General features: G+C 36.9%; 1 protein-coding gene across 1 annotated transcript in view; it reads left to right on the top strand.

Annotated features, from left to right (window-relative positions):
- The window catches only part of LOC5566210 (serine-rich adhesin for platelets), a 784,828-nt gene that overhangs the window by 228,713 nt on the left and 534,151 nt on the right, over window positions 1–21,964 (top strand). The window contains exon 3 of the mRNA XM_021838003.1: window positions 5,196–5,305. Coding sequence (XP_021693695.1) covers window positions 5,288–5,305 — 18 coding nt within the window. The 5' untranslated portion in view covers window positions 5,196–5,287. The remainder of the gene's footprint in view (window positions 1–5,195; window positions 5,306–21,964) is intronic.

Below are 21,964 nucleotides of genomic sequence, written 5' to 3'. Positions count from 1 at the left end.
TCATTTGAACGATAGATGTCGTGTCGGGGCGGAAACGAAACTACACGAGACGGGTGACAGCAACAATAATAACAACTGAAACTAACACCAAGAGTGGCGAGGTCAAGCTAATGAACACTGATAAAAATCCACACGCTCGATCTGTGTGTTTAAAATTATGGATCGATTCATGAACGTCCATATCGATTTGCTATGATTTTCTTGCAAACTTTGTGTGTGTTACATATTAAATTCCTTTGTTTTGCTTCATGGATTGATTCATCAACCAACAACAGGGATTCCATATTTTTTCCACATAAGTTCCCGAAGCTTTCTCTTCAGATTCGTATGTGTCAACCTATGGACGCATAGATCATCACTCCAACACGGCTTCAGTGTGTTTTGCTTATGGCTATCTTGTGTCATAATCATCATGTTCAAGTTGGTTGATTCATTGATATGCGCAATGAGATTGTTATGATGAAATCGATGAGCTATGCTATCGATTTCCATGTTCAAAGCTTCTAAATTGTGTGTGATCAACCCATGGGATGCATAGTCAACTGAATTGCGGTTGGACCTCGTGTCGAACGACAGTCATCATCATGCTTCCAAAGAGAAGAAACAAATTTTGAAGCTGAAAGTGTTAGATGAAAATTTGTGAATTCGATTTTTCTTTTATTAGTGAAGTTGACCGATATACGAGAATTCTACCTTTCTACAAGAAAACATTGATTATAATGTATAGTTTAGTAGAAAAATCGGATTCCACTAACAGATTTTCCTGGCTTTCAGTTTCGAAAAAAATGGAATATGCTTATCCCTGGCTTCCCAAATTATGGATTTGCGGCGCCCCGCTTGTTGCTGGCTCACTGGTTTGAAAAAAATCAAGAGAGCTTGCAACAAGCAGAGGAGCCTCGGATCCATATTTTGGGAAGCAAAAGTTCTTCTACCAAATTTCTTCTTTCAGTCCCATGACATTCATGTTCTATCACACATGACTATCTAAAGCTACTACATTTCGAATTCAATAAGCAAATCAGTTGGTTTTCATGATTTAATATTTGGAAATTCATGTTTGTTTCACATGACAACCTAATGTTGATACACATGTTATAATACCGTGAAATCAATGATGAAATCCATATGGCTACCACACTCAAATCATGTGGTTTTCCTCATTGCGCAAATCTATAAGTAAAACACACGACCTTGACGTGTAGATTTTTCTCAGTGAATTATGCGAACAATGCACACTGGGCCAGGAGCAGAATTTAGCCAGGCAAAACCTCTAGCGCTTTAGGAGTGCATTTTTTCGGGTTGGTGTCAAAGGAGACTTATCTTGAATTTGTTTGTTCTTCAATTTGATGATAAAAGTTAGTTGGAAATTTCGCCGCATAGATGGCGCTGCGATGCAAACTTTTTTGTTTTGCGTCCTAGAGCTTTTGCGTCTTCGGCAATGTTTTAGAACGTGTAAAAATACGACAAGTTGTCGAAGACACCAAAGTTCTAGGACTTCAAATAACAAAGTTATGGTAAAAAATGTGTAAATCACTTAAATTTTACGTTTTTTCTACTTTTCACGTCAAAATCGTAAAATGTTTCATTTTAACAACCATGCGTCGCTTAATTTCGATAACATGCATATACTGTATGAAAAAACAATCTTATTTTTATATAAATATTTGAATTTTTGAACAAATTATTGTAAAAATATGATAATTTTTAACATAACTTTACTCAAAAAGTTGCAAATTTTTGCAAAAACTTATCAATTATCCCAAATACGCTATATTTCATCTACCAAATTTCAAAGTTTGCCAGATGTATATTTTGATATATTTGAGATATCTGAATTCAAAATAACCACCTTTTCCATATAAATAGAATAGACTTATTATTAATTTTATCATTATACTACAAGATTGTTGACACATTGCGTCAGTCAAGTTTTATTAATCAAATACTTTTTATTAGTCAGGTGTTACAGTATCTAGATATTTTCATATTGTTGTGTGGCTCTTATGTCATCTCCAGCAACTGTCTAATTAGAACTTCGCTATGGCCTGCTATTATTCATTTATTACATCCTGTTATGACCGCGTCGAGACAGTTCTTTCTGACATAAATCACTATTTACAAATCACTAGTATCAAAATACAAGTATTTGATTAACAAATCTTAACTGACGCAATGTGTCAAAAATCTTGTAGAATAATGATAAAAATAATAATAAGTCCATTCTGTTTATATGAAGAGATGGTTATTTTGAATTAGGATATCTCAAATATATCAAAATATAATTCTGGCAAACTTTGAAATTTGGTAGATGAAATATAGCGTATTTCGGAACATTGATAAGTTTTTGCAAAATCTTGCAACTTTTGGAGTAAAGTTATGTTAAAAATTATGATGTTTTTACAATAATTTGTTCAAAAAATTCAAATATTTATATAATAATAAGATTTTTTTTCATACAGCACATGCATGTCATCGAAATTCAACGACGTACGGTTGTTAAAATGAAACATTTTACGATTTTGACGTAAAAAGTAGAAAAAACGTAAAATTTAAGTGATTTACACATTTTTTACCATAACTTTGTTATTTGAAGTCCTAGAACTTTGGTGTCTTCGACAACTTGTCGTATTTTTACACGTTCTAAAACATTTCCGAAGACGCGAAAGCTCTAGGACGCAAAACAAAAAAGTTTGCATCGCAGCGCCACCTATGCGGCGAAATTTCCAACTAACTTTTATCATCAAATTGAAGAACAAACAAATTCAAGATAAGTCTATTTTGACACCAACCCGAAAAAATGCACTCCTAAAGCGCTAGAGGTTTTGTCTGGCTAAATTCTGCTCCTGGCCCAGTGTGCAATGGTGGGCGGAATGAAATTTTTGGGCTTAGAAGTTTTGTATTCGCGTTTTTGTTCAGAGCAGTCGCAGGATAAGAATGTCACTGTATGTATCAGACGTAACTCTGACAAAATATCCACCAGCCACAGTTTAAATGATCATTTGTGATTTTTCAAGTTCTCGACAATGGAGGTGTTTGAAAGCTGGAAGTATTACTAGGATAAACAACTGAATGACATGAGATGGGAGCCCATGATTTTCTTTATAAAAAATTTTACTTAGAAGATTAAAAAAACGTAATAGAGAAACTACTGCTCTGATGCCTAAGAAGGCAGCCTCCTGACACCGCCCATACAACCCCATTGAAAAATAACGAGCAAACATCTCTGGTTCCCACCGGGAAGTGGTTCCCACTGACAGCTCAATGTTTGTAAACAAATAACCGTTTGAAGAACCGCAAAACAACAGTTATTCGAACATACAAACGGTTGCAAACTATTGGATTGCAGTACAGCAAGTCAATTTGGGTGGATGTGATTAGCTAGAAACACATTTTAGTATTGGAGGAAAAATACCCTAATATGATTAGGCCAATGTACGTTGTTGCTCTTGAGTTTGATGCTGACCACGAAAATATGGCTGTCTAGCACCGGGTTGTAAGAAGGCCTTTAATTTTTTCCTCCTCGTCCTAGAATAGAAGTGAGTAGAACATAGATAAACTGGCATTTACAGCCCGAATCGTAACTTTTCCATTTCATCTTCTTCAAAATCTATAGTATTATCATCACCATTTCAATGTAATACAAAACGGTTCACGGCAAACACAGCCAATACCATATCTCAAATCTCAACATCTCAACGGTCAGAGTCATTGAAAATAAACAGTCCACCCCTAGTAGCCCTCTTCCAAAACAGTTGTCCGATTGTCCAACAACAAATCATAAATCTCTTCCTCTTTACTGATCCACTTACTTCCCCGCAAAAAAATGGGCCAAGTATCTTTCCACTTGTGAGATTCATAACTTTTCAACACTCTTAATTCATATTTTTGGCGCGCCTCATCTTCCTCTCTGTTCTCTAAGACGCCTCCATTGACAGTGAAGTTGTTGTTGTGGCTGAAACCCCTTGGCTTTGTGCCAGTGATAGTCATCGTTGGTAAAGCTGAGATATAAAGCAGAGAATTTAGCGCCGCAAACGGGAACCACTTGGAATTGGCTTTGTCCGTTTCGCGTTAGGATTCAGTTGCTGCAGGGATTATTGAAGTGTAAATAGTTCGGTTGTCCCAATTTTCTATGTACTTGATATTTTTTTGTTCCTTTATCAGGATCTTTTTAAACATTATATGATCTTCTTAAATCATGGTGTTCTGTGTCAGGCAACACTATCATCTTAAGTTGGTAAAACTAGATTTATCTTTTGTTTACAACATTTAATATATTACATCAGAGAATCCTGTTCAGGATTCCCGTCAGAATCCTGTTCAGGATTCTCTTCAGAATCCTGTTCAGGATTCTCTTCAGAATCCTGTTCAGGCTACTCCTCAAAATCCTGTTCAGGATTTTCCTTTGAATCCTTTTCAGAATTCTCCAGAGAATCCTGTTCAGGCTTCTCATCAGAATCCCCTTCAGGATGCTCCTCAGAATTTTGTTCAGGATTCTCTTCAGAATCCTGGTCAGGATTCTCCTCAGAATCCTGTTCAGAATTCTCCTGGAATCCAGCTCAAGATTCTCCTTGATATTCTGTACAGATTTTTCTGCAAAATCCTGTTTAGGACTTTCCTCTTAATCCTGTTCAAGATTCTCCTCAAAATCCTCTTAAGGATTTCCTCAGAATCCTGTTCAGGTTTCTACTTCTAATCCTGTTAAGGATTCTTCTCAGATTCCTGTTCAGGATGCCTCTCAGAATCCTGTTCATGATTCTGCTTATAATCCTGTGTAGGAGCTACCTCAGAATCCTGAACAGGATCGTCCTCAGAATCCTTTTCTGGACTCTGCTCAGAATTCTTTCCAGGATTTTTTTTCAGAATGCTGGTCAGGCCTATTCTTTGAATTCCTTTCACAATTTTCCTCAGTATCCCTTTCAGGATACCTCTCAGAAACATGTTCAAGAGTCTTCTCAGAACCCTGCTTAGGATTCTCCTTGAATCGGTTCTCTTCAGAATGGTTTAAGAATTGTGAAACATCTATATGAAAGTAATAATTAAAAAATCAGATCAAAGTAATAATCTTTGGCTTATTCATGAAAGGTGTAGTTATAATTCAGTGCAGTCCATCCTAATTTCGACCTATTAAGCCTTGATACACGTTTAGTTGAAACACAAATCGTTTATAAATCTTCCTTTCTTCTCATTCATTCCAGAACAATCGTCCATAGCCCGCTGCTGACATCGAAAGCCCCACCTTGGATCGCCATCAGCATCATCCACCCTGTCTCCACAATAGGACATCGAAATGGCCGCTGTAAATTCGGTAAGTGCAACAGGAGAAGCAGCAGCAATGCTTTGTGCCCGGTTTTAGAGGAAAGCCCTATTCGTCAGCATTACTGTCATTGAAGGCCCTGCCCTGCAGCTGCTATTTATATTTGATGGACTGTTTAATCTCCCCGGCTGACCATCGGAATGGGACTACGTGAGCGCGTTTCCGACAGCTAACTGGGTGGAATTTTATGCTTTATGGCACACATTTTTAATTACATGAATCATGAAGTTTTTATTCCCTGCCCCCCTTCTTGGCGCAGCTGTATTGGAAAATGGGGCCGAGCGCGTTGAAAAATCTGCTGCTCATAACGGATTTTCCATTTTCCCATAATGGGTTCATTAAATCGAGGGGTAATGAGCGGAGATTATGGGATTTTTTTTTTGCAACGGTGGGTAATTATAACTTAAATTCCGTGCTAAAATAGAGCATAACTGGGGAAATATCCCGGCTGATGGAAATTAATTATGCTGAACAATCTGTTTAAAAGATTCTGCTGGACCTGGACCGGATATTTCCGTTCTGCGAAGTTTGCATGAGTCGGGTAACTCTTTAAGAAAGGTCATACGGCTATTTCGTGTTTTATCCCTTTCAGGACGGATGGGGCATAATGATACAGCTTCCATATTTGGAAGTAAAAAATCAAGGTGCACACCTTTTTCGGCTGGCTTTGCTATATCTATATTTTTGGCCAATCGGCACTCTAAAGGAGCTGTAACTTTGTAGAGAAAAGAGATAGGAATCTGAAATTTTCTGACTTTTCCTAACTTCTGAAAACGAATATTTTTGTGCTAAAAGAAGCTTTCAGCGATTTCTAGGAGTGATGCTACAAAGAAAGTAACACATTATGCATTAAGGGAATAGAACTAGAATAGAACCTTGGACATTTTTTGTAAGTTCATATTGCCACTCTTGAAACAAGAAGACAGGGGTATCTGGAACTTGTTTCTCAAGGAATTGGTACATATCATATCAAGAAGATTATTCGCATGTATGTAGGTTTAAAATTTCATAATTTGTCATTCTGTTTTACAAGAGCATCTAGGGTATCAGCAATTATATTTGGTAAGATTTGGTCGGAAAATTCCGGGACCGGTTCCGTTAGGAACCGTGATGTGGACATTTTCAGACTATCATATAGTGCACTCATGCGGCAGCTCAAAATTCGGCAGCTCGATCATATTTTCTACCGATGGGATTTGAAGCCATGTCCCTCAGCTTGGTCTTGCTGAAAAGCTGCATGTTTACCGCTACGCTGTATTTGAGTACCTATAACCATTTTCGTTAGGCCAAACTAGAAAGTAAAATATAACATAACAAATCTGTATCATTCGACAAGTCATTATTCTTGTTTTGAATATCTAAGTAAAATAACGTCTTACCGCTAACAAATAAGATTTTTTGACAGCGATCGCAATTTTGGAACCAGTTCAAACACAGCTTCAGCAATTCTTTTAGAAAAAACCTCCAAAGATTCCATGAAAAGTTCCACCCGCCCTTTCTCCAGACACTCTTTCAAAGATTTCTCCAGGAATTCGTCCATAGATTCCTCCAGGGATAGTACTAGAAATTTCTCCAAGATAATCTCTATCGTAATCCATAGAGTGATTTCTCGAGGAATTCCACTAGGAATTTTGCCAGAGATTCCTCCTAAAATTCCTCCAGGGAGCACTGTTGATCGTTACTAGATTTTTCAGAGCGTTTTCGATAGGAGTCTTGGCATACTTTCAGAAATTACTCTAAGAATTCTATCAGGTGTTCCTCAAGGGATTCCTCCAAAGTATATTTCATGGATTTATCCTGATTTTATTTCTCAGAGATTTCTCCAGAGTCTCTGGAGGATTCATTCAGGAAAAACTCTGTAACGATTTTTGCAAAGATGTCTGCAAGTCTTTCTTCAGTGGCAACACAACAGCAATCTCTCTAAGGATTTCTCCAGATATTTTATTAGAAATTCCTTCAAGATTACATGCAAGGATATCCCTAGGTAGTCCTCTTCAGGGCTCCATGGATTATTCCAGGGATTCCACCAGGAATACCTCCAGGGACAAGAATTTACTTCACGATTTTTTTTGAGGGATTCCTCCAGGAATTGAGAAATACCTCCTGGAAAACCGCTAAGTGAATAACTGCAAGGAATTTGCAGGTAATCTTCGTTCTGGCCTTCAAAAAATTCATTCGGGGACAACTTCAAGAATCCTTCTAGAAATTCCTCCAAAGAATAACCATTGAATCATCCTCCAGGAATTTGATCAGATAATACTCTAAGAATTTTTCCAGAGATTACATTTCCAAAATCTCTACCTAGATTTCTCTAAGAAAATCTCTTCATGGATTATCCCAGATATTTCTCCAGTGGTTTCTCCATTGGTTTCTCCAGAAATTTCTCCATGGATTCCTTCAAGAAATTTCTCGGTAGGGACTCCTCCATCATAATCTTCAGTGATTTTCCCACGGATTCCTCCAAGGACTACTGCAGGAATTTCTCCAAGGCTTCCTCCTGAGACGCTTCCAGGGATTCCTTTCAGCAATTTACCGAGCTTCTTCAAAGATCCTTTCATCGATTTGATTTTGAACCCACTTAACTGATCTCTGATTCATTCGGAAATTTAGCCAGGTAATCCTTCTGATATTCATTCAAGACTTTCTCCGGAGACTCATCCAGGAATTCTTCTCCCTCTAAAGATTTTCTCCAGAGATTTCCTCGAGTATTCTTCCAGAGACTCCTGCAAGAATTTTTCTAAGGATTTTCTAAGGAATCTTCCAGGGATTAGACAAGGATTCATCAAGGAATTTTCCTAGTGATGCTTCTTGGGACAACTCTAAGGATCCCTTCATGTCAGAGATTTATCCATATTTTCTTTTCTTTTCTTTTCCTAAACTTGTTTTTCGTGACCCCCCCAACGTCTTATCAGCTGTCTTTTTGTATAATAGACAGAGCGAGGCGCGGGTGTCACGATAACCAGGCTTGGGAAACTACAATCTAAGGATTTCTTCATGGAATATTTTTAGAGGTGCCTCGAGGGATAATTCAGAGAATTTATTCACCTATTCTTCCAAGAATTTATCTAGGGTCGTTTTGAAAACTTCTTCAGTAAAGAAGTTCCTTTAGCAGTTCCGGGAAATTTTTTTTAAACCACTCCCTGAAGGCACTTTTAGAGTAATTTATGTTTAAATCCTTGAAAAAATTCATAAAAGGTCAATAACAAATCTCTGGAAAAAAATCTCGGGGAATTCCTGAACGATTACTTGGAAAAATCCTTGGATAGATTGATGCAGCAATTTTCTTAAAGATATCCCTGGGATAATCCCTGAAGTAATTTCTTGTAAAATTCCTGGCAGATCCTCTGAAGCGGTTCCTGGTGATATCCATGAAGAAATCTCTTTAATAATTTCTGAAGGAATCTAGAGAGTTCTAGCTGGGAAAATTTCTGTAATTTCTGCATAAATCTTTGGATAAATACCATGAGTAATTCTTTAAGATCCTTTGAGGACTTCCTGATTAAGCCAAGTGTTTTCGTAACTATTTTCCTTGGGGAGTTCTTGCAGAAGAATATGGGAATATTTCTGGAAGATGTTCTATGGGAAAATCAATAGAATACGTTTGAAGTATCCTTCAAGAAATATCTGAAGCGATTCCTGGAGCAATCCCTGGAATGACTGATTGAAAAGTTCCCGGAGAAATCCTTGGAGAAAATCCTGCTGGAATTCCAGTAAAGATTAAACTGGAGGAATCAGTGGATCAAGTTTTCGCAAAATCTTTAGAAATATCAGGATAAACCGGTGGAAAAATTCCAGAAGAGATATCTGGAAGGATTCCTGGAAATAACCCTAGGAGAAATTGTTGGAGGAATCCATGAAAAAATTTACATGAGGGATTCACTGCACAATGGACCGAATCGACAATTTAGCCGGAAAAAAGTGTTTTCTCTATTCTCGTCGATTTTAAACGTTCGATGTCTTCAGAAAAGTTATTCGTAATTGAGTTTTGCATCTTTAAAGAAAAAATCTGAATAGGGTGGCCCTTATTTAAGTTAAAATTTTGACTCAAACTTTTTTGTTTGCTGAAATTTGTCGCTGCGCTCTTCGAAAAACTTTTAGAAAATGTTATTTTGAATAACTTTGTTGAAGACACTTTTGATCTAACTCTTCATTTGAGGTAAGTAAATTGAATTTGAAAGTTTTAACTTACGGTGGACCCAAAAATCAGTTATTTAAGTCTACCCGACTAGAGGCTTGTAACAAAAATATAATACAGTTTTATCAGAATATGATATGCATATCATATTATGATATAATTTTGTTAGACTCCGTTATCCATAGAACATAATAAAACAGAAATATAACATAATGTGTTTTATTTCCCTTTAAGATATTTTTTTGTTCATTTTAACAACTTTATAACAACATAAATAGATAGTTATGCATTTCAATAATATACAATATTATCGTATATCGAACAGTATCATAATTTTGATACTTTGTATCAAACATTATAACTTGGTTTGATATGTTTTTGATAGAATTAAAACACATTTTGTTATGTTTATGTTACTATTCATACACTTTTTGTTATAATTTTAGTTATTTTAACAACATCCTGCATCAAGTTTGTAACAACCTATGTTCGAAAAATATTTATAACATAATAACATATGCTGATATAATTTTGTTATGTACCCTTAGTCGGGTAACTTTTTTATTTTCAGTTTTACGTGAATGTGGTCTTCAGAAGGGTTGCAGAGGAAGAAAAGATGCACATTTTTGATGAACATTGCAAGTTTGCAATTCTTGTGATTTTGAAGTTATAAGCAAATTTAAGTGAAACTATGAAATCCTTAGATGCGCATAACTCATGGAGTTGGTTTGATAAACATTTTTCTTTTAGTGGCAATCGAAAGGCCATACAATAGGCGAATTTTGCTGCAAAAACTGTGAGAACGTAATTTTTGTAAATTAAGAAAATTCACTTCAAAAATATAGTTAAAAAACTTGAAATTCGCTTGTAACTCAAAAATTTTTAAAGTTAATGGCGTGCTGTCTTCAGCAAAGTTGCAGAATTTAACTAGTGTTCTGTGACGAGATATGTACACCATTATTTGCAATTTCGTAGAAGATCACCTGAGGGTATCAGAAATTATATCGGAATGCATTCACCATTATCATACAATTTCTGAAAAATTGTTGTGTTATGATTCATTACGCAACTTAAAATACTAATAGCGTTGCGTAATGAATGATCACATCACTGCGTACTTCAGTGTGGGAAAGTTGGCCGTTTCATGACAGATTAGCGTGATGAAAAACAGCCTATTACGATGAGAAATTGCGAAAATAACTATTTTGCAATTTTTCATCGTAATAGTCTGGTTTTCATCACGTCAATCTATCATGAAACTACCTACTTTCCTGCACTGAATCAAGCAGTGTGGTAAGAGTCATTACGCAACCGATTTCAGTTATGACCATTACGAAAGGCTTTTTCATTACGCAACTGTTTTGAGTTGCATAATGAATCATATCACAACACTTTTTTTAAACTGACCATCATGAACGCATCTCGATAGTGGCCTTTTAAGAAATCGCAAAAAATGTTGCGCGCAACTCTTTGCGGAGCTCGAGTTTTACAGTTTCGGGAGTTTGCAAATTAACATCGGAGTCAATTTACGTAAATACTTATGATACAGTGGAACAATTGTTTGACCCATGTATGAAAATTGCGCCACTTCATTTCTAATTGATGAAATCATTGCCGTTTTTTAAAATATCATAGCATATCAAATGTTCACTGTTTGTCGATTTGAGCAGCCGCAGTTTTTTATAAGCGTCGCCGGGTTGGATTTTTCACGGTTTTCTCATTTGCGCGCCATTTTTTTGGGCATTGGTTTGTGGAAGCCCAAGTGTTATAGTTTTGTGTCAGAGCGTTTTTTTTTCATGGAATGCAAAAGTATTATTTTTTCGTGTATCCTCAGTGATTTCTTCATCAGTTAGTCTGTATGCGTTAAGAGAAGCTGAAATTGGATTGTGGCTGCTATGTCAAGGATGATGGATCAATTGGTGAGCTCGTTTCATGCTCTTATTTCAAATCTATAAAATATGTACTTTGTATGACGTTACATTTTTTAAGGAACGATCCAACATTCTATACCAGTGTTAGTCAGGCTAGAGTATAGATGTTAATCAAGAATGCAGGCCGCATCAAATGACCAAATTGACTCTCAGTAGCGTAGCTAGCGAGTTCATAGGGGCCCCCAAATGGCGAAAAGAATTTAATTTAATATTATGAATTTGATTTCTAGAAAACTAACACGTTGATAAGTAGATAAAAAATCAGTTTGAAGGTGACCTTGATCTACAATGTGTAGGGGCCCAATGATCAATGATATAGTGATTAGAGTAGCCTAAATACTTATTCAAAATTCATTCTCGATGAATTGGTTTAATTTTATAATTCAGGCGGATCTCCGTAAATATGCAAGTCCCATAGTCGTATATGGAAAAAAAGTTGGATATTAGACTATAAACACAGGCATGTCTCAGTGTGCGGTGGCGGCGTCGATTCGCAGCAAGTGAAAACCCATAACGCCATAATAGTTTTAAGTGTTGCGGTTAATAAAACTTTATAAATATTGAAATCCCGGTGGAAATGTATTCCAAAGTGAATGAAAGATTTATTTAGTGAAAGTGTAGTGAACGCAATATGGAATTCAAAACACAGATGCTTGCCGCTGAATTACAATGGAAAAGGTATGCACCTTCTATTTACAAGTGTAGTTGTGTGAGGCAATGAAATGCGGCATACGATCGAAGATTTTTTTTTGAGAATATAAATCTCATGCATATTGTCGCTAAATTGATAATGCTTTATCTGAGAGTGGTGATTTAATATTGAAGTTTAACCTGAAGCATTTTTCTTCGTATCCATAAAATGAGCTAATGAGCAGTTATATTTCATCAATGCTGCAAATACCAATACTATCATAACAATATGTTAATGATTTTAGAAGAAGCCATTTTGTGATAATGCACCAAAAAGCCTTAAATGATCCATTATAATTAAAACAATAAACCAATTACCATCTTCGGTATATGGTTTGTACACATTCAAGGCTGATAGCAGATCTCTTTTTAGAGGCTTTGGCTATATTTTAAGGCAAGTTTCTATTTTTAACGTAAGACCTTAAAAGTCTATTTTAACCAAAATGGTCTCTAAAGTCACTTTTTTCTTTACTCTGTTTGAAGTGGATCGTGGTTTAAGAGGTCCAATGGAGACCTTCAGAGACTATTTCACAGGTTCTTCAGGAATTTATTTTCAGATTTCTCGGGAAAAAACTTCAAGAATTCTTCTAGTTATTGCTACAAAGATCTCTTCAGGTATATTTCTGGGATGTTGTTCAGAAATGTTTATATTGATTCCACCACCAGGCTTCCCAAAAAATCTTCCAGCGTTGCTTCAAGGGCTGGTTAGAGGATTTTTTTTTTTCGTAATTTGTTTCAGAAAATTTATGAAGTACAACGCTTATTTTGACTATTTTGATTTCCCCAGTTATAACTTTAGTAGTTCTCCAAAGTTTCCTACAAGAGTTCTTTTGAGAAAAAAAATCATTCTGCAGTTCTTGAAGAAATTCATTCGGCGATTTTTACAGGAAGATCTACGAGAATTTCTATGCCAGTTTCTCCAGTTATCCTTACAGGTGTTTTATTTGGATTCCTTCAAGGATTCATTCACATTTATCCTAAGAACTGCTTCTAAAACTCCTACAGGGATTATTCAAAAAATATTTTTGGTACTATTTCAGGAATTTCTTTTCAAATTTGATCTGGGATTCATCAAGAAGCTCCTTCAGAAATTTTTCTAAACCTTCCTCTAACATTTCATGCCAAATTACTTTTGCAATTCTTTCAAACAATTCTCGTGTACTTTTTCAAGTAAAATCTTCATGTTTTCTTTTAAAAAATCATCTCAGGTTGCACGCCAGCCAATACTACAGTAAATAATCTAGTAATTCCTATCATCTAAGTAATTTATCTTCGAAATCCTTCATAACTTCCTCAAGAGTCCTAGAGTTCCTTCAGTGGAAACTTTGTGGGAGTTCATCAAGGGTTATTTGGATTTCATCAAATGTTACTTTAGAATTGAATATTGAATATTGATTCCTCTGATTTTTTGAATAATTTCACCACTAATTCTTGTAAAGAATACTTGCTATTTTTCTGGGGATATTCCTGGGAAAATGATTGGGGAAATTCTTTAAAGACATCTTTGGAAAAATTTTTAAGAACTTCTAGAAAAATTCCTGAAGGAATTATAGGAACAATCTCTGGAGTAATTCCTGAAGGAATTCTCTGGATGAAATCTGAACGACAATATTTAAGGAAATTCTAGAAAATTCATGGAGAAAATATTTGTTGAAATCTTTAACATGCTGTATACGAGACCTTGATAGAAATTAAAAAAAAAACGATGGTAAAATCATTGAGTACAATCTTGGAGTACTTATGGTTTTTTAGAAACAATTTTGAAAGTATTTATGATGGAGAATTCATGAGGCAACGTCTATGGCTATCCTTAGAAAAATTCTACGTTTAATTTTCGAACAGAATCCTTAGGAAGTTCGTAAAAATTACTTCTGAAAAAGTTAATTTTATTTGAAATTTATTTCAAGCAAACTTTGGGCAAATTTATTCATTTTTAAGGCATTTCTTTCGTCAAGAATTTCAAAGTCAATCCCGTCTCACGAAGCTTAGGAAATGTCAAAATTTTCCTAGAATACCTATTCATTTAAAGCTGTATACGAATCATTGATTTCCAGAGCTACTGCGCCAACGTATATTTCTGCTTCCATGGTAATTCACTGGAAGCCCTCTCAATGATTTTCAGTAAACTAATGTATTTTTGAACAAGAATTTTAGGCTCATTAATTGACATTTATGCCGTCAAGCTATTTCAACAACATATCAACCATAGTTTCATCGCTTTCACATTAGCGCCTTCCATTTAAACGGCGTTCACCTTAATTTTGAGGGCCCCTAAATCGATCTCCGCACCGGGCCACAAAAACTGTAGCTACGTCACTGTTGACCCTTACGAGATCCTGGTGATCCATAGCTTAATTTTTACTGAATTCTGCAGATTCCTTACGAGATTCTATGTTCTTATAACGGGCTTCTGAGATTTTTCAGCGAATTGTTGAGGATACTGAACGAAATTTGTGTATTCCTATCAGACATTGAGGGTTTCTTTCGGGATCATGAGAATGCATAATTATTTATTGGGGATGCTCTGCGAAATCTGGCGATTGCTTGTAAACTCATAAGATTTCTAAGGCAGCGTGTGAATTTCTGATGGAATACTGTGAATTTTTAATTGTATTTTAAATATTTCTAGCCAAAAGTTGAGGAACTGAATAGAATTCCAGTAGAATTTGTAGATTACTAGTGATACTTTGGGAAGTCTTCATGAACTTTTGAGAGTTTGTATCGGATACTTTAGAATTTTCAGCAATATAACAAAGTAGTCTTAAAATTTTCAGCATGCTTCTAGGTAGATGTCAACTCATGACTCCTAAACAAGATTCTGTGCAGGTATTGCAGAATTCGTTCGCAATTGATTTCGAAGCACGTTCAAAGCAAGCGAAGAAAAACATCGTATATGTATCGATCCATGATCGACAAGAGAGAGAGCAATGATAAAACTCATTATCTCGCATGATATACAATCATTAAACATCTTATCCCCAAGTTTGAAGCTTGTTTAGATACGCTTCTTTATACATGGTTTTCTTTCCGATATAATCAGTGCTGTAGCAATAGAAGATAAACAAACTCTCATGATATGTTGCAAACCATATTTTTTCAGAGAGCGATAAACGAGAGATACTCTCAATTTCTCAAAATTCATCCCCTGATCCTGTAAATGTCTTGCGAGCTACGAGTTTTAGTTGGTTGCTGTGGATTCTTAAGGGACGGCTTTAGGGGTTTCATAGCGGGATACTGCGAATTTCTGTTGAATTCATATGTTTAATTTATTACATATATACATAACATACATTACATACAAATATCATAGTTTTTATGTACAGCCATCTGTATCTGCTGTTTCTGTGTGTCCTTTCGAGTGCATCATTCATAGAGATGCCTTACTATGGGCAAAACATAGTTCTGAACAGCCTTTATCGAATAGCCGAATGGTGTCTAATTTGACGATTAGGCTTAAAATGGGCATTTCCAAAATGATGATCAAGCTCTCAAACAAGAAGGATATCCATTTCTTATGCCAAAATCTGGTTCGTATTCTTCCAGCTTCTATATCTGGTGACGGAAAGGTTAATTATGCAAAACAATCTGTTAAAAATATGTTCCTGGACCTGGATCGGATATTTCCATTCTGCTAGGTTCGCAAAATTCTGGCAACTCTTTATTAAAGGTCACACAGTCATTAAGTGCCTTAACCTGTGGTTAACGAACCAAAATTTCTCCACCGGAAGACGTCGGAATGGGCGTCGTGTCGTTCAGTGCGTCGCCTGTAGTGCCAAATTAATTAGATAATACCCGCACTTCTCATCCGATGGCGACCAGGCAGACAAGCAGTCAACCCATTTCATTTACGACTTGGATCACTTGAAGTTGAGTGCCAATTCCAGCGCAGCGTCGCGTTCACTGCTCCGGACTGCGGCTGTGGCTGTTAGGTTAGAGGTCGGGACCACTCAATTTAGAAAATGACCATTTGGGTTGGCGGACTGTGGAAATGCCGATCACGTACACCCGATTCTCGACGTTTCGCTTTCACTTGTTCTGAGGTTGATGATGGCGCAGTAATCGACGGACCGCTGAACTGCTGCTCTCTGTGGGTCGCCGTCATTTGTGGTTGGTGGTCTACCCCCACGAAAGGGGAAAAGAAAACTCACATGAAAATTTTATTGATTCCCATTCCATGGATGGAGTTTTCCTCCCCCAGCCTCATTTGAGTGCGGTAGACAGGGTGTCTCTGGAATCGTTTTTGAAGGTAAAATTGTTCATGAATTCTGCATCCACCATCCACCAAAATAAATGGTTTTCTAGAATCCTGCCCAAGAATTTGGAAATTATTCAAGGAAAAGGAAGCTACGGTGATTTGAAGATCTTGGGCTATTTTCAAGGGATAAATACATGTTAAAAAAAATCATGTAATCCTGCTTCTTGTGCCTTCCAATCAAATCAAATAACCGACAGACTCACATTCAACATTCAAAAGATATGATGTGCAGGGATTGAATTCTGTGAAAATTGAGAGCATCTTTCTCTTATCGCTTTTTGTAACGATCATGACCTGGATCACATTATGAGAATCAGTTTATCATCATTTACTAAAGCTTGGGGAAATAACAGTGCATGATAAAATCTATCTAAAAAAGCTCCAAACCTGAGTAACACTATTGCTATCAGATGTTTGGGGATTGTTCATCATGTCAGTAGAATAAACCACCTAGCCCCAATGGTAAATAAGCAAGAAACATGGGTTCTATCATTTCTCTCTCTTTTGGGCTCTCGTTCGCTGCTGTTATTTACTTAATTTGTTACAACTTGCGTAACATTGCCGTTCATGGACCGACACAGATGTGATGTTTTTCTTTGCTTGCTTTAATTTTGTTTAGAAATCAAATGATAACGAATTCTGCAATGCCTGAACAAGAAAATATCCCTTGAAATTTGCCCGTATTTTTCATATCACTATAACATTTCCCTCGACGAATTTTTTTTCCAAATTCACGGAGAGGATGCTAAGAACAATATTTTTCGGCTAAAAATGGTTTCAAACACACCGTTTCAGTCTGTGTGGTTCTAATCGGAATTCGCGCCAGGAGGGAACTTTGGACTGGCAATAAACACATCATAACCGGGACTTTGACTGGCAGGGAAGGTGTGGATGTGATATCAAAGCTGACAGTGGCACCTGCTGTCAGAAGGCTGGGGCTGTTTGATGGTCGGATTGGATTGGATTCATAAATCAATTTGTGAATCGGTTTGATCGGCTGGTGTTTTGAGGGGAGTGAGTGGGGGAGGGTCATTTGTGGTTTAGGTGAGAAAATGTGGCTTTTGAAATATTAATCACAATCGTCGGTCATTAGCGACTTGATGAGGGTGGTTTCGAATTAGAAATTATAGCACTTTAGATGTGTATGAAAGTACTTAATGACGAAGCTTTTAAGCAGCATTTCAAAAGTTGATTCGATTATAATTCAGAACAAATCAAAATCTGGCTCTGTAATATTCCATACATTAATAATTACAGTGCGGAACACGTTTTTGTTTCAAGCACCAAAATACCGCTTTTCAATAAATTAGGGGTTGCTGAATCCACTGCCGTTTTCAAAAATAACATAGCACATCTAGTTTTTGAGATATTGACTGTTGAAAATGCAGAATTTGACGATTGCAGTCAACTTGCATGCAAGTTTCGAAAAGAATTGTATTTTGCCACACAAGAGAAACGAAGAATTTTGTATGCAGTCTGCAAGTGTGTTGAAAAATCGATTCAACCGTGCAATTGCAACCAAATTATATCTGAAATAAAAGTTAAAATCATATATTGCGTGCTTGGTGGATAAGATCACTAAAAAAAATGATAAATTATCCTTCAAATTTGATGAAAACATATATGAAAACAAAAAAATAACGGCTTGCTTGAAAATTGTGACGTGCTGGAACATTTCTGAGAACGGCATCAGATACGGCAACCACAAACCTACCAGAAACCTTATTTGATCTTTGACACGCAAAAGTGTCATTTTTGTTACGCTGTGTTATCCTTGGGAATCAGAAAACGTGAGAATTCTTCTCAGAATCTTGTACAAGATTTTACTTTAAATTTTACTCAGCACTCTACTTTCTTGTAAGAATTTTTCTAAAACCAATTCACAGTTCCAACTCAAATAATCCACAAGTTCATTTTGAAATTTCTATCGGCACTGTAGTCAAAACGACTTCATTTTTTCATTTTTCAATTCATTGAGATTTCTTAACGAAATCCCATCAGGATGATCCTCAGAATATTCTTAACGATTCTCTTGAGAATTCTGCTCAGATTTCTCTCTAGAACCCTGTTCAGAATTTTCTTAAAAAAAAGTTTAAAATTCTCCCTGGCAGTAAGATTCTTTTCAGAATCCTATTAAGATTTCAATCTTAAAATATTGTTAATGATTCTCATTCTAATCCTGTTTAAAATCCTGAGGATTTTCCACAAAATCCTGTTCAGGATTTTTGTCAGAATCCTATTTAGGATTCTCCTCAGAATCTTGATAAGTATGCTCGTCACAATCCAGTCCACGATTCGCTTTATAATCCTGTTAAGGTTTCTCGTCAGATTCGTTCAACATTTTCTCCAGAATCATGTTTAGAGTTATCGTCAGGATTCTAGTCAGGATTCTCGTCAGAATCATATTCAGGATTCTCTTCAGAATTCTGTTCAGGATTCTCCTCAGAATCCTGTTCAAAACATCTCTCAAAATCCTGTTCAAGTCATTTATCAGAATACTGTTCAAGAAATTTATCAGTATCCCGGGTAGGATTTTCCTCAGAATTCTGATCAAGATTTTTCAAAAAATCCTGTCCAAGATTCTCCTTGGAATCCAGTTCCCGATTCTTCTCAGAATCCTATTCAGGATTCTTCTCAAAATCCAATTCAGGTTTCTTCTCAAATCCTGTTCCAGATTCTCATCAATATTTTGCTTAGGATTCTGAGAATCTAGTTAAGAGTTTTCCTCAAAATGCTGTTCAAGTTTCTCCTCAATATTCTGTTCAGAACTCTAAGAATCTAGTTAGGGGTTCTCCTCAGAACCATGCTCAGGATTCTCCTCAAAATCCTGTTCACGATTCTCTTCTGAATAATGTTCAGGATTCTTTTCAGAATCCTGTTCAAAACTCATCTCAGAATTCTAGTCACGATTCTTCTCAGAATCCTGTTCAAAACATCTCTCTCGATAAACGTTTTGTTTATCAGAATCCTGTTCAAGATTCTCCTCAGAATCCTGTTCAGGATTCTCCTCAGAATCCTGTTCACGATTCTTCTCAGAATCCTGTTCACGATTCTTCTCAGAATCCTGTTCAGGACTCTTCTCAGAATCCTGTTCAGGATTCTCCTCAGAATCCTGTTCAGGATTCTCCTCAGAATCCTGTTCAGGATTCTCCTCAGAATCCTGTTCAGGATTCTCCTCAGAATCCTGTTCAGGATTCTCCTCAGAATCCTGTTCAGGATTCTCCTCAGAATCCTGTTCAGGATTCTCCTCAGAATCCTGTTCAGGATTCTCCTCAGAATCCTGTTCAGGATTCTCCTCAGAATCCTGTTCAGGATTCTCCTCAGAATCCTGTTCAGGATTCTCCTCAGAATCCTGTTCAGAATTTCTCCTCAGAATCCTGTTCAGAAATTCTCCTCAGATCCCGTTCAGGATTCTCCTTAGAATCATGTTCAGAGTTCTCCTCAGAATCCTGTTCAGGATTCTCCTCAGAATCCTGTTCAGGATTCTCCTCAGAATCCTGTTCAGGATTCTCCTCAGAATCCTGTTCAGGATTCTCCTCAGAATCCTGTTCAGGATTCTCCTCAGAATCCTGTTCAGGATTCTCCTCAGAATCCTGTTCAGGATTCTCCTCAGAATCCTGTTCAGGATTCTCCTCAGAATCCTGTTCAGGATTCTCCTCAGAATCCTGTTCAGGATTCTCCTCAGAATCCTGTTCAGGATTCTCCTCAGAATCCTGTTCAGGATTCTCCTCAGAATCCTGTTCAGGATTCTCCTCAGAATCCTGTTCAGGATTCTCCTCAGAATCCTGTTTAGGATTCTCCTCAGAATCCTGTTCAGGATTCTCCTCAGAATCCTGTTCAGGGTTCTCCTCAGAATCCTGTTCAGGATTCTCCTCAGAATCCTATTCAGGATTTTCCTCAGAATCCTTTTCAGGATTCTCCTCAAAATCCTGTTCAGGATTCTCCTCAGAACCTTATTCAGGATTCTCTACAGAATCCGTCTCAGGATTCTCCTAAAAATCCTGTTCAGTATTCTCTTCAGAATTCTGATCTGGATTCTCTTCAGAATCCTGTACATAATTCTTTTCAGAATCCTGTTCAGGATTCTTCTTAGAACTCTGCTCAGGATTCTTCTCTGAATCCTGTCCAGCTTTCTCTTCAGAATCCAGTTCAGCATTTTTTTTTCCAAATCCTGCTAAGGATTCTCTTGTGAATTCTGTTAAAGATTCTTTCCATGATTGTTTTTAAAATCCCGTTCAGACTTCTCTTTAGAATTCCGTTCGGGATTCTTTTCATAATCCTTCTCAGGATTCTCTTCAGAATCCTGTACATAATTCTTTTCAGAATCCTGTTCAGGATTCCTTCTAGAATCCTGTTCAGGATTCTCCTCTGAATCCTGTCCAGGTTTCTTTTCAGAATCTAGCTCAGGATTTTTTCCAAATCCTGCTTAGGATTCTCTTGAGAAGTCTGTTAAGGATTCTTATCATTATTCTCTTGAAAATCCCTTTCAGTATTCTCTTCGGAATTCTGTTCGGGGTTTTTTCAGAATTCTTCTCAGGATTCTCTTCAGAATACTGTACAAAATTCTTTTCAGAATCCTGTTCAGGATTCTTCTCAGAATCCTGTTCAGGATTCTCCTCAGAATCCTGTTCAGGATTCTCTTCTGAATCCTGTTCAGGATTCTCTTCTGAATCCTGTTCAGATTCCTTCTTTGAATCCTGTTCAGAATCCTGCTTAGAATCCTGTCCAGGATTCTCCTTAGAAGAATAGAAGAATCCTGTTCAGGTTTTTCTTCAGAATTCTTTTCAAAATCCTGTTCAGGATTCTCTTGAGGATCCGGTTCAGGTTTCTCTTTAGAATCCGAATCAGAATTCTTTTCAGAATCCTGCTCAGGAATCTCTTCAGAATCTTACTCAGGAATCTCTTCATAATCTTACTCAGGATTCTCGTCAGAACCCTGCTCAGGATTCTCTACAGAATTCTGCCCGGAATTCTTTTCAAAATTCCGCGCTGGATTCTCCTCTGAATCCTGCTCAGTATTCTTTTCAGAATTCTGGATTATCTTCAAAATTCTGAACAGGATTTTCACCAAAATCCTGCCCAGGATTTTGAGGGGAAACTTGTCCAGTATTCTCCTAAAAATTCTGCCCTGGATTCTCCAAAGAATTCTTTTCAAGATTCTCGACAAAATCCTAGCCAGTATTCTCCTAAGAACACTCTCCAGGATTCTCATTAAAATCTTGTACATGAAGCTCCTCAGAATCCTGTACAGGAAGCCCCTCAGAATCCTGTTCAGGATTCTTTTCAGAATCCTGTTGAGGATTCTCCTCAGAATCCTGTTCAGGGTTCTCCTCAGAAGCTTTCAGATACAGGATTCTATTCAGAATCCTGTTCGGGATTCTCGTGAAAATCCTGCTAAAGATTCTCTTCAGAACCCTGCTTAAGATTTTCTTCAGAATCCTGCTCAGCATTCTCTTCAGAATCTTGCTTAGGATTTTCGTCAGAACCCTGTTCGGTATTTTCTACAAAATTCTGCCCGGATTCTCTTCAAAATTCTGCTCTGGGTTCTCCTCAGAATCCTGCTCTGTATTCTCCTCATAATTCTGCAATGGATTCTCCCAAAAATCCTGCCCTGGATTCTGAGGGGAAACCTGTCCAGT

Source organism: Aedes aegypti, chromosome 1 (genome assembly GCF_002204515.2).
Source record: "Aedes aegypti strain LVP_AGWG chromosome 1, AaegL5.0 Primary Assembly, whole genome shotgun sequence".
Lineage (NCBI taxonomy): Eukaryota > Metazoa > Arthropoda > Insecta > Diptera > Culicidae > Aedes > Aedes aegypti.
Note: the sequence above shows the minus strand (reverse complement) of the source record. Positions and strands in the feature narration are given on the sequence as shown.